Below are 13,986 nucleotides of genomic sequence, written 5' to 3'. Positions count from 1 at the left end.
GACTTACAATGAAACTGTTCACAACATCTGGACAATAGGATGCTGGACTGTCATTGTCCATGCCTGCAATGATGGATATATGACTGTGTATGAAGAACTATATTTTAGTAATGATATAGAGGAACTAGGTTGGGGGAGGGATTTGGGAAGGGAATAAGGGAAATGTCAGGAGCCTATGGAACTGTATCATAAAATGATAATAATAATAATAAAATGTAAAAAAAAAAGATAAGTGAACAAGGAAATAAATTTCTCCTTTTGGATTAAAAAAATGCTCTGTAAGGGCATATTTTACAACAAAGCTTATCACAATGAAACTTCCTAAATCACACTTGGCAATATCTTTTCAAAGTAGGTGTACAATACTTTTCTTTGGGGAGACTTGTTAAATGAGTTTAATTAATGAACATCACAAACATACATAGAGGAAATATCTTCAATACTGTGTGAAGAAAGTGTGTCAAAATAACTCTGGGTGTCTTAAACACTATTTCTCACTAAGTAGAGAAAAGTTTCTCCATTTTCAACACAAGGGAGAAAGCAAAAATATGCAAGCAAACCCTACCTGCCCTTCAGAAGTCTTTGGACTGTTTGTTGTCTTTGGGAACAACAAATTCATTCTTGCTTCCCTACGGAGATTATCTGGCAAGCTCAGTACACCTGGGAGCAAACTACAGCTTCCAACCAACTTCCTCAGTTTCCTGCCTCTAAATGAACTGTCCTTCTGCCAACTGGTCACAGTTACGGTCAGTGTTCAAAGAAGTCCATGCGATCAAGCTTCCTAAAGGCTACTCCACAAAGAAGGAACTGAAGGTTTACTGGCGTTACATATGCCAAGAGACACTTCAGTTGTATGCGCATTAATGGTGTCCTGATGGATTACGTACAAATCTCATCAAAGATGAGACTCTGCTAAAACTCCAGGAAAACAGATTTGCTAAGCTTCTCTGAGAAAGCCAAGCAATGCATACAAATTATTCAAAGAGAACAAATACTTGCAGTTGAACTGCCTGTACCTATACTGCTAGAATGTTCTGGCTGTCAGACACACATTTGAAGTGTTAGAGGGAAAATACACATGTGACACTGAAGGATGACAACATATTGTCAGTAGGACATTTGCAGACGAGGAAGAGGGATTTCCTGGATTCTCTCACGTGACCGAGGACAATAATGCAGGGAGTTGAAAGCCTACCATGGAAAAAAAAAAAAAGCCCTAACCTTACTCAACACGGATTTAACATTTGATGCTATTTGATTTAATGGACATCAGAGAGCATCATTAGACACCAGTGGATTACCGGAATAAATGCTCCAGGTAATGAAGACTTTTCCCACCAGTGGGAGGTGGGGGCCGACCGTGTCCACTAAGGCCACTGAATGTGTTAGGAATCAACTTGCAGATAATCTTCAGTGTTCTCAAAACCGATGTTCAAAGCTGATTTTTTCCTTTCCTTCTTTTCCAAAATATCAAGATTCCCCAATTTGTATAAAATGATCCTTTAACCAAGCTAACACTTAATAAATACAGAGTAACTTAAAAATTCTATATTAGGATTTTCTCCTTTTCAAATGATCCTCTCCTCCAAGATGTACAGTCCACCTTAGTTTAAAGGGACCGGAATGAGTATCTGGTTGCAAATTTCTCTTCCAAAAAAACCAGAAGCGAAGAGGTTAATTATAGCTGTTTCCTGTAACCTGACTTCTAGAAGCACAAATTTCAAAATTTAAGATTCTTTTCAGGTTTCATTCGTTTTTCTGTACCAATACCATTAAGAAATGTGAGTTTTTGTTACAGCATCTTATTCCTTATATTTTACATTTTTATCTACCTTTAATTTGCCTAGTTGGCCTTCAAAGATATTTAAACAAAAATCAAAGTCTTTAATAAGAAGATACAATTAAAAATCAACTAAATTCTAGAAACATCAATAAAGAGAGGCCATTTAATTAAAGAATAAAAGTGAATGGCTATTCTCTGGGGTAAAGCTGGAGATTGATTTCTACCTGAAACTATCAGATTGAAAACGACACCGCAGCTTATAATCATACTCAACAAGTGAATACATTAAAAAAAAAATGAAACAGGGACAGACACTGCGGCACAGTGGGTTACACTGCTGTCTGGGTGGCCCACCGTCCATCTTGGAGGGCCTGCTTTAAGCCGTGGCTCTTCTGCTGCGGATCCAGCTTTCTGCTAACATACCCCGGGAGGCAGCAGATGATAATCTCACGTCTTTGAGCCCCATGCCACTCACATTGGAGATTCATCTGGGAGACCCCGATGAAGTTCCAGGCTCCCGGCTTCAGCTGTTGTGGGCAGCTGGGCGAGTGAGCCAATGATGGAAATTCTCTGTCTTTGACCATTACTCTGCCCTTTAAATAAATTCATTCTCTTCAAGAAAAACAAACACCTCAAATGATCTCTCCGTTCCTTCAAGGGTCAGCTCTGATTCTCACAGCTGGCTGAGATAGTCTGCATTCTGGTCTTTCTAGTGAAGGCACAGAGTCCAGGGCTCCAAGGGGAACCATCTAAGGAGACAGAGTCTACCCTGAACAATGCAGGATATCGCCATGCCAACATAAAAACACGTTCACAGGAAAAAATAAGTGGACCTGGAAGCAGTATTTTCTGAGCAACTGTGATTCCCTTCACAAAGGGAAAAATCTGCTTCTTAAGGGCAATTAACACAATCCTTATTATTATTCCAGGACAAATGTGAGCCTCAAAATTTCCGTCCATCTTGTGTTTATAACGTAAGCCTGTACATGCATGAGTGGTAGAAGCTACTTTCCTTGGAGTTTAGAGAATTAGCTCTCCAACTCTAAGGATAATCTAAACATCGGTCAAGCAAATCAGTTGAGCTGTTACTGAGAGAAAAAAGAGCAGCTTTGTTCCACATAGCCAGATTGTGTGCACCACACTTAATGTGTGTGCGAAAACAAAGCCATTCTGCCATTCTGAAGAAACATTCATTGAGCAGATTTTGCTCTGCTGAGAGTCTGTTTAACATTATAAATAAAAAGTTGCCATGAACTAAATGAATCACTGGCTTGCAGGTCTGAAGAGTACGGCTGGCTCACGAACAGGGCAGGCAAAAGTCAGGTATGTGGCCTTGGGGACAACTCCAAATGAGAGGGTCAGAGACTCCAGACCTGCACTCTGGAGACAGCGCAGCTCGTGTTCCAGCGTTTTCCACTTGCGCTGACATTTCCACCGTCAGGGAAATAGCATGCAGATGTGCTGTGTGTGATCCGAGCAGGCGTGTTTGTGCCAGACTCTGTGGTCAGTATCATGATCACACTCCTAAAGCATTAGCATTATGCTTTTCATAAATTATCACTTATTCATAAGATAAACAATTTTTTAAAATTGTGGGACAACACATAAATGTACCTGTAAAGGCACTTTTATTCACTCTTCAATTAAAAATTAAAAGAATAAAGATTTGTAAGTTTCATACCCATCAACCAACATTCACCTGCTAATCAGCACCCAAAGATTTCACACAGCACACATACCACCTGTTCCAGATGCTGACTACTGGGCCTTGAGGCTCTCAGTAGCATCTTAGAAGTAGCCTTAATGAGCAATACTTGGAATTCTTGAATTTTATTATTCACTGTATCATATTATTTGAAAATCAGTAAACAGTATTAAACTGAACATTTTATTACCACAAAGAACCGAATCCATGGAAAACAGAGTCCATGGATGACTCTCACACAGAGAGGCACAAATGTTCTTACATCACCTTCGAATCTCTAGTGAAAAAGACATCGTAACGGCTTCTTGAGTGGCCTCCGCGTTAGCACCTCCCCCCAAATGTCAGCAACTGGCTCCCAGACCCTCGGCATGCACAGACTTCCTGTAAGTGCCCTTTCAATTCGCCCACGGCAAACAAGAATTACAACGTATCTAAAGGAATGACAACTAAAGGATACTTTTTTGTGTTTTATTCAAGCGATTTTTTTTCAATAGTGGCAGCATTAGTTACAAATACTGTGCTTAGTTTATGGGAGAAATCTTTAATTAATTCCCTGAACTATCTTCCATTTTTAAAAAAGTATCTTGTAAGTAGGCAGAATTCATCTCTTTATGCCTTCACAAATGCCTACATCCTGCTTTCCAAGTAACAACTTTATTAAATATTATTATTTGGGTTATAAAAACATATCCAGATATAAATCCATAAAATGACTAAATGATATATTTTCAGTACCAACAGCCTGTGTCAGCTTACTCCAGAATAGTACATTCCATCATTAATTTGGTGGAAAACAAACAAAAAAGGTTTCCTCCATTTGTTTCACATTTTAGATGTATGGCTTATGAACAGCAATGTTGATGAATTCCAGCTGGTTTAAATATGCAGGGCCAGCTCGTATAGAACAGATTCTTCTCAATTCTCGTTGTCTTCAATGAGGCCTGTTTGAGGCAGGCCACCTGCCGGGAAGCAGCTCTGATATCTTCCCATTGAAAAAAAAATCCTTCATTCCACTAAACTGAGGACTGTCTTTCCTAACTACATTACTATCACATTTTTAATGTAAATAAGTGATTTGTTTGGGGAAAAGTTGAATAAAAACTTAAACACATCAGCAATCTTTTGCAATATTCCATTGATCCTTTACCCATCAGGGACCATTTGCGTTGCCGTTTGCCCACATCTATACCACATGTGTGGGCGCCTGCTATGCTCCCCGTATCCTCCAGCTTCCATCCAGCTGGAATACATCAGGGCCACTGAAGCCAAGCCCAATGTTGACCCCACCCTCCTCCGTCCATCTTAAGGTACCTTCAAAGCCAAAGCGCAGATCTAGGTCACTTTTCAGTGACAAAGCCAGCTACACTTCGTCTTAGGACTGCAGTTTGGGCTTTGTGTAACTGCACAGTGAGACGAGAGCTTTGATTGTTTTTCTCACCAAAAACTTCAACAGCACTGACTTTCTGACAGTGAGACTGGCACACCCTTTCTGTGAAAGTGTCCTCATTACTACAGCTCATGAATTTTGCCCTTAGTCTTATTCCTTATAATATCTACTTCTCTGGACTGCCCAGCACTCCACACTCAAGAACATGTTTCCCTTCCAAAAAGGTCAAAACAGAACAGCCATTATGGTAGTCCAAACACACATTTCCGCCCACATTTGCACACCTCATATAACTCAGGCACTGTAACAGAAGACAGTCATTTTAACGTGCACAGACACACGCCTGTCGGGACACATGCATGGGTGGGTGGGGGCGGGGAGGCCGAGGACAAAGAACAGGACAGAGGCAGGACAAAGAACTTACTTTGTTGTTTCCCTGTGCACGCAGCCGCAGGGGGGAGAAAAGAAATATGTTAAACATAAAGTTATGTTAAAAGGATGAGGTTTCTCTTGCTAGAGCAAAATCAAAACAAGCAATTTAACTATTCATTGACATCACACACACACGCGTGCGCGCACACACACACACACACACACACACACATCCGGCATCAAGAGCTCACGGACAAGTCAAAGAATCCACTTAACTTAAATGAAAGCATACGTTTATAACAGCAGAAAATTATGACAGAGATTTTCCCTCTTGTTTCTCCTTGGAATACTTAGGTTATGGGAACCCGGCCAGAAAGCGTTGGTTTGAGTTGGTAATAAGCGAGCTGTGAGCATGAAAGGCCCAGAGTTTAGCATGTTGGCTTGCTCCTTCCTAACAGCCCCTCCTTCAACATGCCAAGCAGTGGAAAATTTCACCAGCCAGGGCATTTTTAAACAAACACTGCATCCTTGGTTTCAAAGAAGGTGGAAAAGGAAGGGAGAAGGGGTACTGAGGGAAGAAGTGGGTGGTTCTGGGGAGGCAGGGCAAGCAGCCCAAGCTACGAGGTCCATTGGTACCGTTCCTTTATTTTGTAAATTAGGAGTTTTTCTTGGGTTGGCATAAGAAGTGCAGGCTGTATAGTGGGGACTCTGCCAAAATAAACACTGGTCCACATTCAAGAAAATGGGTCTGAAAAGGTTAGTCTAAAAAATGCAGCCCTTTCTAAAAGCGACACTGGATAGAGACAGGGAAAGCAGCCAGCAGCGGGCGGCGGGCGGACCAGTCTCCTGTTTCAAACTGGAGCTGCGCGAGCATGATTTATATCCAACAATTTAACTCGCATATGGCCTAAAAAAATAGAAGGGTGATTCATTACTCCCAGGGCAGCCTGAGTCCTCCCAAGGTTAGATCCTGTGGGGGAGATGTGAGGGGATATGGGCAGGCAACAGATCTGAACTCTTCTCACAAGGGGCCCAGAAGGAATTTCTCACTGCAGAGTGTGGCTGAAGAGCTGTGAGCAACATGTGTGCAGCTGTGGAGGACAGCGAGATGGGGGTGGCGTCACAGCCCAGCCTGCAGAGCCGAGCCGTGTAGCAGAGATGATCCACAGCACACCTTTCTGGAGAGCAGTAAGGCACTGACCCCAGGAGAATATGCTATATGGAAAACAGATGCAATTCTGGCTCTGGGGAAATGCCTGATTCGGGGACCGTCATGGACACCATAGTTAAAACAAACAAACAGAGCTTAAAGGCACTGAGAAAACAGCACAGAGAAGTTTGTTGGTATTGTGAGAGAACATAATATAAGCATTAACACACCAGTTTAGCTAAGATGTAAATAAAGGAACAAATAGAAAAAAGGAGGGGGGGATAGAGGGAGGCCCTTCCTAGATCAGTGTCTACTGTTCAATCAAGTTAATTATGATCTCCACCGGGAAACTTATCAGGTGCAAAAAACTACTGTAGGGAACAGAGACCCTGTTTCTCCCAACAAAGTCCAGTAACAGTGCTAGAAATACTTCCGAGAAAAGGAGGTTACAGCATGCTACAACAGGGCGGCTAAGTTTGATCTACCAGCTAAGTTTCAGGAGGTCAAGTGAGTTTTCAGGTACGCCCGGCTGCCTCACTGCATGGAATATGCTTTTCTTTGCAGTGATAGCATGATGTCACACAGTAGGACACCTTAATCCTTGAAGACAAGAAACATCCAGGAGAAGGGTTGTGGTTTGGTCATTTTCTCATTCCACTCAATGATTTCCCGACTGCCTGTCCTGAGGGAGTCAGGCCGGATGCGTACATGCTTTGTGATTCCACCCTCCACTCCATGGGCATACTTTCTGTTCAGAGAGCTGAAATGCTGTCACTGGAGGAATATGAACAATTTAGAATTGGCTATGTAGCTAAGCTCTGTATGAAACACTATTGAAAAAGCTGAGTTAAGTTGTGTGCAGGGGGCTAAGTGTTGTGGTCATCACATAGTTAATAAATATTTGTGAAGATCTTTAGCCATCCCTCTCCAGAATGATCCTTTTTCCCAACTATTGTTTGACAGAGAAAAAAATCACTCTTAAGCTTTATTCCAGAGCCATTTCTGAAGTGACCACAGGGACTTCATCTTCAGATAGTTCCAACTTGCAGAGCAGTCCTCCCTAACTCTAGCAGTGAGGCCCAGGACAGTCTGGTGTTCAGAAAAAAAGTGAAATTCTGGGGACTTTCCATTTCCACTGTCACTTTTAATCTTCTAAGAAATGATACAGGAAAGGAGAGGATGAGCTTTACACACAGCTAATAGAAACCTTTTAGCAAGCTCGGAGATAGCTGACTGCACAAATATGCAAAAGGAAGTGTGCACCCTGTTTGTTTCCAGTGTGTTCACGGGTCTCAGGTTACTTCTCTCACAGGAAAGGCTTGTGAACTCCCACTTTCCATTCACGACAGTCTGAGGGAGCCACCCCTGCCCTCAATCACAGGGCAAGAAAAGGCACTTGGCTCCCTGAGCCCATAGATGAGGAAAGTCTCCCTCCCATACGCAAATCCCACTGACAGTTTCCGAAGAAAAGGGGCACACTAAACCGCAAAGTCCAATTTCATGGCCACATTAATGATTTTGATACTAACATTAATGCTGATCCTTGCACATCCAATCTGACAGAGGGCCCTCCTGTGACAGAGCAAGTGACTCCCACCCCCGGGGTTTCAACCTAACCTCTTACCTCCTACCCTCGGGGTTTCAACTTAACCCCGAGAAAGGTATTATTTTGAGTTCAGAGAAGAATAAGTGAATGGCTTATTGGTTGAGTCCATTGCTGAAAATTGGCAGGATAAGGATCCAAACGTGAAAGAAGCTGACTCCAAGTCTATCTCATTCCACTGTACACGTTACATGTCAAATTATTTGAATTTGGAATTCTTTACCATGTATATATAATTTAAATCATATTGTAAGCAGCAAAGCTGTGCCAGAAAAGCCTGTTATTATTGTTACATCACATTCTTGAGGTGTTTAACCAATTCATTTTATTTATCATCACATTTATAGGAAAAATTTATATATACGTTCTGTAAAATAGCTTTTTAGAAGTTATTCAACTATAACTTCAACCACTGTATCCCCACACCTTAGTTGTATCTCAGTCTCTTCCATGAAAGTGACTATTAATTGCTTCCACTAGGTTTATTACTTTTTTAGCAATATAAAGTTTTACGCTTAGAAAGTTGTTATCATTTCAATTTAATGAAGAAGTAGAAATAAAATGCCATCAATTTAAAGCCAGATTGTAATATGATTTAAAAATACTGTGGCAAAATAGAGATTAAGTTTGTGGCTCAGTGACACCCCGCGTATGTTTGCAGAAGAGCAGGAGACAGACAAGCCAGGAGCCGAATGTTGCACTGCTCATTTCCATTTCAGAAGCAGACACTCCACTGCTCCAATAAGGATTCCAAATCTTTCTGAGGATTCAGAAAGATTATATGAGTTAGAATAATAAAAAAAAATGCTCCAGGGGAAGTAGAATTTGAAAGTAAGTTAGAGAACACACTAAGAGTTGGGCAGGTACATTTCACACAGATTACTCACTGAAGTTTGTATCGTACTAGAATTAGTCGTTATTTTCTCATCGGCTAGACTTGGAATTCCTATAAAGTAGGACTTGAATGAATTCGATCTTTGTAGAAGATGATGGGAAATAAAAAACAAGATGGGGGAAGAAGAGAAGTGGAAAAATAAGACACATTTTGAAAGAAATTCCAGAAGAAATCAAACGAGATAAGAGAAACAGAACATTAGAACAGTTTGACATGAGTTACATAAAAACATAAATTCCATCATGTGAATATGATGGGAAAAACATAGTGAGATATTTCACAAAAGTCACATATAAAACTCAATTATGTGAACAGAAATCTGTACAAAATCCCATTTCCTTCAAATTTTGGTCGTCACTATTCATCTACATGATATCAAACTTGTCTAGTTATTCAAAATAATAGAGTTTGAAAATTGTTTCTAGTCAAGGTTTTGTGCAAAAAGCAGAATGTTGTGAGCTAGCACATTCTGAGGTCCAACACAGAAATGTTTGTTAAGATAGCAATTGGCAGGCCGGTGTTATGGCCTAGCGGCTAAAGTCCTTGCCTTGCACACCCGGGGATCCCATGTGGGCACCGGTTCTAATCCCGACAGCTCCACTTCCCACCCAGCTCCCTGCTTGTGGCCTGGGAAAGCAGTTGAGGATGGCCCAAAGCTTTGGGACTCTGCACCCGTGTGGGAGACCTGGAGGAGGTTCCTGGTTCCGGGCTTCGCATCAGCACAGCACCGGCCGTTGCGGCTCACTTGGGGAGTGAATCATTGGGCGGAAGATCTTCCTCTCTGTCTCTCCTCCTCTATGTATATCTGACTTTACAATAAAAATAAACAAATCTTTTTTTTTTCCTAAAAGAGCAATTGACTGGTGTATTGCTGAGTCAATGGTTGAGAAAAGCGAAAGGACATATTTTACTTAGAAAAAAGCATAGATTATTAGGTTGATCTGATCTCATCAACTCCTTCTTCTTTAGGAATCGGTCTCTAAAATATTCTTCTCAAATGTAAGAGTGTTCACAAAATGGAATCTGTACCTAGGCATCTCACTTGATTGATTCCAGCACTCAGCTGCCATTTAAAACATCTGTAAGCTAAGCAACTGTTTAATATGATCTATAAGACTATACAGCACATAATAAATGCAAATATTCTTTACGCTGGAAACTGAGGAACGTGACATTCATGGCATACTGCCAAGTTTAATTTCCTGTCTTGTTTTGAGGATGGAATTAAGATTGCATTGCAAGCAACTAAATCTTTCTAACCAATTATTATCACGGGGGTGATTATAAACAAATAAGCTGGATGTACAAAGGATCAAAACTAATCAAATAAGGTTTCTAGATATAGTTAAAAGTGAGTACTCATAAAAACACATATGTTTGTTTGATTATTTTCCTGGTGTCAGGCTATCCAAACACAAAAATCCAGATAATTGGGGAATTTGCCTTGTCATGACAGTTTTTCCTCCACAAGAGATGCATTGTATAATCAGCTTTAAAACGAGAAATCGGTACATTTTAAATATGTCGTCATCATCATCATTGAAAATAGGTGCGGGGCCTGGCGGCGTGGCCTAGCAGCTAAAGTCCTCGCCTTAAACGCGCCGGGATCCCATATGGGCGCCGGTTCTAATCCCGGCAGCTCCACTTCCCATCCAGCTCCCTGCTTGTGGCCTTGGAAAGCAGTAGAGGACGGCCCAATGCATTGGGACCCTGAACCCGCGTGGGAGACCCGGAAGAGGTTCCTGGTTCCCGGCTTCGGATCGGCGCGCACCGGCCCGTTGTGGCTCACTTGGGGAGTGAATCATCGGACGGAAGATCTTCCTCTCTGTCTCTCCTCCTCTGTGTATATCTGACTTTGTAATAAAAAATAAATCTAAAAAAAAAAAAAAGAAGAAAATAGGTGCGTACTTGCACCTGCCTTGCTCAATGCTTTGCCTGTATTATCTCACTGAATCCTATCAGCCATCTTTTAGGGGATGGCTGCCATCTCCATTTTAGGAATAACGAGCTACCAAGACCTCGCAGCTTGGAGGTGGACACTGGAATCTGAGTGAAGGTCTGAACTTACAGCCACACTCAACTTTTAACGTTCATGCCATGAACTGGGCAGAAACCCATGACTTCCCATCACACCCAGAATGAAACCCCTATCCCCCAGCCTTGTCCTTGTCATCTGCTCCCTGGCCACTGCTCACCCACATACAGAGCTGCACACGTTCTGTCCACCTGCTGCCCCTTGGAGCACTGTGCTCTGCTGGGTGCTTGTTTTCCCTGTCAGAGGTGATGCTTCAGGGGTCCATAGAGTCTGCTCTCTTCTTCCCCTGAGGATCATCTTCAAGTGTCAGCTCTTCAAAGGAGCCTTCCGTGACCATCCTACCCATCCCTCATCGTCACTGTCCCTTTAACTTCAAACCTTAGTGCCATATAATTCACTTGTTTGGTGTCTGTTCCATGGGAGCAGGGACTTTTCGTTTCTGGGTCATGAGTTCCTAGGATGCTTCCTGGTAAAGAGCACATGATTCTGAGGTTTTTGTGGAATTACTGAATAAAAAATTAAGTGCATGTGCATTTCAATACAGAATATTTGTGTCAATGGAGAGTGAAGCAATGATTAGCAAGGAAATCAAAAGTTAAAGTGTCTTCCAATGCTTCAGCTGCTTTCTTACAGTAGCATGTGCCTGTGCAAATCCATGTGCCCCAAACAGGAGGAAAAATAGGTAACTACGAAGCATCTGATTTAACTTCTATTGGAAAGGTACAGGGAGGGTGGGGAAGGCTGATTGTGCGGGGCCAACTAAGCAGGAGGGGTAGGCTGGAATGAGCTTCAGATGTGTGTGAGTGAGCTTGGTCCATGCCTGTGGCATACACTGCCTGAGATGCTGGGATCCCAAATGGGTGCTGGCTTATGTCATGGTGCTCAGCTTCCTGTTCCCATGCTGCTAGTGAGCTGGCCAAGCAGCAGAAGATGCCTAGGTGTTAGGCACCCTGTCACCCATGTGGCTCCTGGCTGTTGTGGCCATCTGGGGAGCGAACCAGCGGCTGAAAGATCTCTCTCTCTCTTTCTCCATTCTCTTAAAAATAAACAAATCACTTTTAAGATGTTTATGTGTGAGCTAAAATAGTAGCAAAAAAATTATTTTGATACAAATCCTCTATTCTTAATCAGAAAACTCTGATAAATTCTGCTGATCCAGATACGTAGTCAGGCCTGATATATTCCACAGAAATGATCCCAGAGCCTCCAAAAGCACCATACGTCACGTGCTCTCATGAAAGCAAATCACAGACCACCAGTCCTTCAGCTGATGCTTAGCCTGGTGAGCAGCCCAGGGCCTGGCTGCACTACCAGCCAAGGCTCAGTCCTAGTCCTTCAGCTGATGGAGAGCCAGGATCAGCCCGGGGCCAGCTACACTACCAGCCAAAGTTCAACCCTAGTTCTTCAGCTGATGGAGAGCCAGGAACAGCCCGGGGCCAGTTGCACTACCAGCCAAGGCTCAGTCCTAGTCCTTCAGCTGATGGAGAGCCAGGATCAGCCCAGGGCCTGGCTGCACTACCAGCCAAGGCTCAGTCCTAGTCCTTCAGCTGATGGAGAGCCAGGATCAGCCCGGGGCCAGCTGCACTACCAGCCAAGGCTCAACCCTAGTTCTTCAGCTCCTATGATATAAAGAGTCCCAGGAAGCTGCAGCACAAAGATGTCCTCAAAGCAGCTGCTTTATCCACAAGTGCATGCTGGTTGGTGTGACTCCTGAAGTATCAAATCACACTGGTCTGGGCAGTATTACTACTTGCAAAAAACACAAAGAGAAGGTCTGTTTATTAACTTGAATGAGAAAAGTGTCTCCAAGACACTTGAAATATATTAATAAAGATAAGTAGAAATGATAATAAAATATTTTTGTTGTCCTTTCATACAATGACATTAAGCAGAGTTTGGATATAGATGTGACTGTGAATACAAATAACACAGAAGTAATGAAAAGAGGTGTATTTTCATAAGCAGCCTATTTTTAAGAATATGAAATATTGGTGTTAAGATTAATGATATATGGTTTATATTAATTCCATGACAACAGTGGATTAGCACACAGACGGGAAAATAAAATTTTAAAATAAAACAAAAAAGCTTTCTCTTGCCTGAGATCACATCCATTGTGTTTTATGGCACATAGGGCATTTTATTTAATGAATATAATGGTTAATTTTTCAAAATAGAAACCCTGTGGAGAAAAAACCTTATAAAAAGCAATGTATAAAGAGTAAATGAAGTCAAAGTTAAGACTGTGGCAAACCCATGAGAGTTTTGCTAAATATGGTTATTAATACTTTTTTTTCCAATTTTCCAAAAATTGGAAAGTCAGATATACAGAGACAGAGAGGAAGATCTTCTATCCATTGATTCACTCCTCAAGTGACCGCAATGGCTGGAGTTGCGCCTATTTGAAGCCAGGAGCCTGGAGCCTCTTCCGGGTCTCCCATGTGGGTATAGGGTCCCAAGGCTTTGGGCCATCCTCGACTGCATTCCCAAGCCACAGGCAGGGAGCTGGATGGGAAGCGGGGCTACCAGGATTAGAACACGGGCTCCTGGCGCATACCAGGCGAGGACTTCAGCCACTAGGCTACTGTGCCAGGCCCTGCTATTAATACTTTGCAAATGAAAGATCCATTCAACTTACTAGAGATTTATCAGGATAGACCCCAGCTCTCAGCAGCGACGCCTTCCAGCTGTCCACATCCTCCTGTGAGTCACATGCCAGTTCAAGGAAGCGGTAGTCTTTGTATACATTCCTGTAGTTAAAAAAAAATTATCAGGCTTTCAGTCTTGCAACAAATCCAAAATGATAGAAACGACAGTCCAAATGGATAGCTAGCTTACAGTCACTAGAAGCAAATGCATTATATTTAAGAACAATTACCAAATGTTCATCCATATTATATTTCTTTAAAATCCTTATATTGAGTAACTAATCAGTAATACTTATTGTTAAGCAAATTAAAAAGGAAATAGAGTAAATGAACTAAGGAAAACACAAATACAATCAACCTTCTACACAGGGTGCCAAGTACTTGGGGATTAATTGTGCTGCCAGGAAA

General features: G+C 42.0%; 1 protein-coding gene across 4 annotated transcripts in view; it reads right to left on the bottom strand.

Moving 5' to 3' along the window:
• DNM3 (dynamin 3) overlaps nt 1-13,986 on the bottom strand; it is a 512,631-nt gene that overhangs the window by 84,927 nt on the left and 413,718 nt on the right. For all 4 annotated transcript variants that reach the window (XM_058660674.1, XM_058660671.1, XM_058660672.1 and 1 more), the window contains one exon: nt 13,569-13,680. In XM_058660674.1, coding sequence (XP_058516657.1) covers nt 13,569-13,680 — 112 coding nt within the window. The remainder of the gene's footprint in view (nt 1-13,568; nt 13,681-13,986) is intronic.

This window comes from Ochotona princeps, chromosome 2, assembly GCF_030435755.1.
Source record: "Ochotona princeps isolate mOchPri1 chromosome 2, mOchPri1.hap1, whole genome shotgun sequence".
Lineage (NCBI taxonomy): Eukaryota > Metazoa > Chordata > Mammalia > Lagomorpha > Ochotonidae > Ochotona > Ochotona princeps.
The sequence above is the reverse complement of the archived record's forward strand: the minus strand, read 5'-3'. Positions and strand labels throughout refer to the sequence as shown.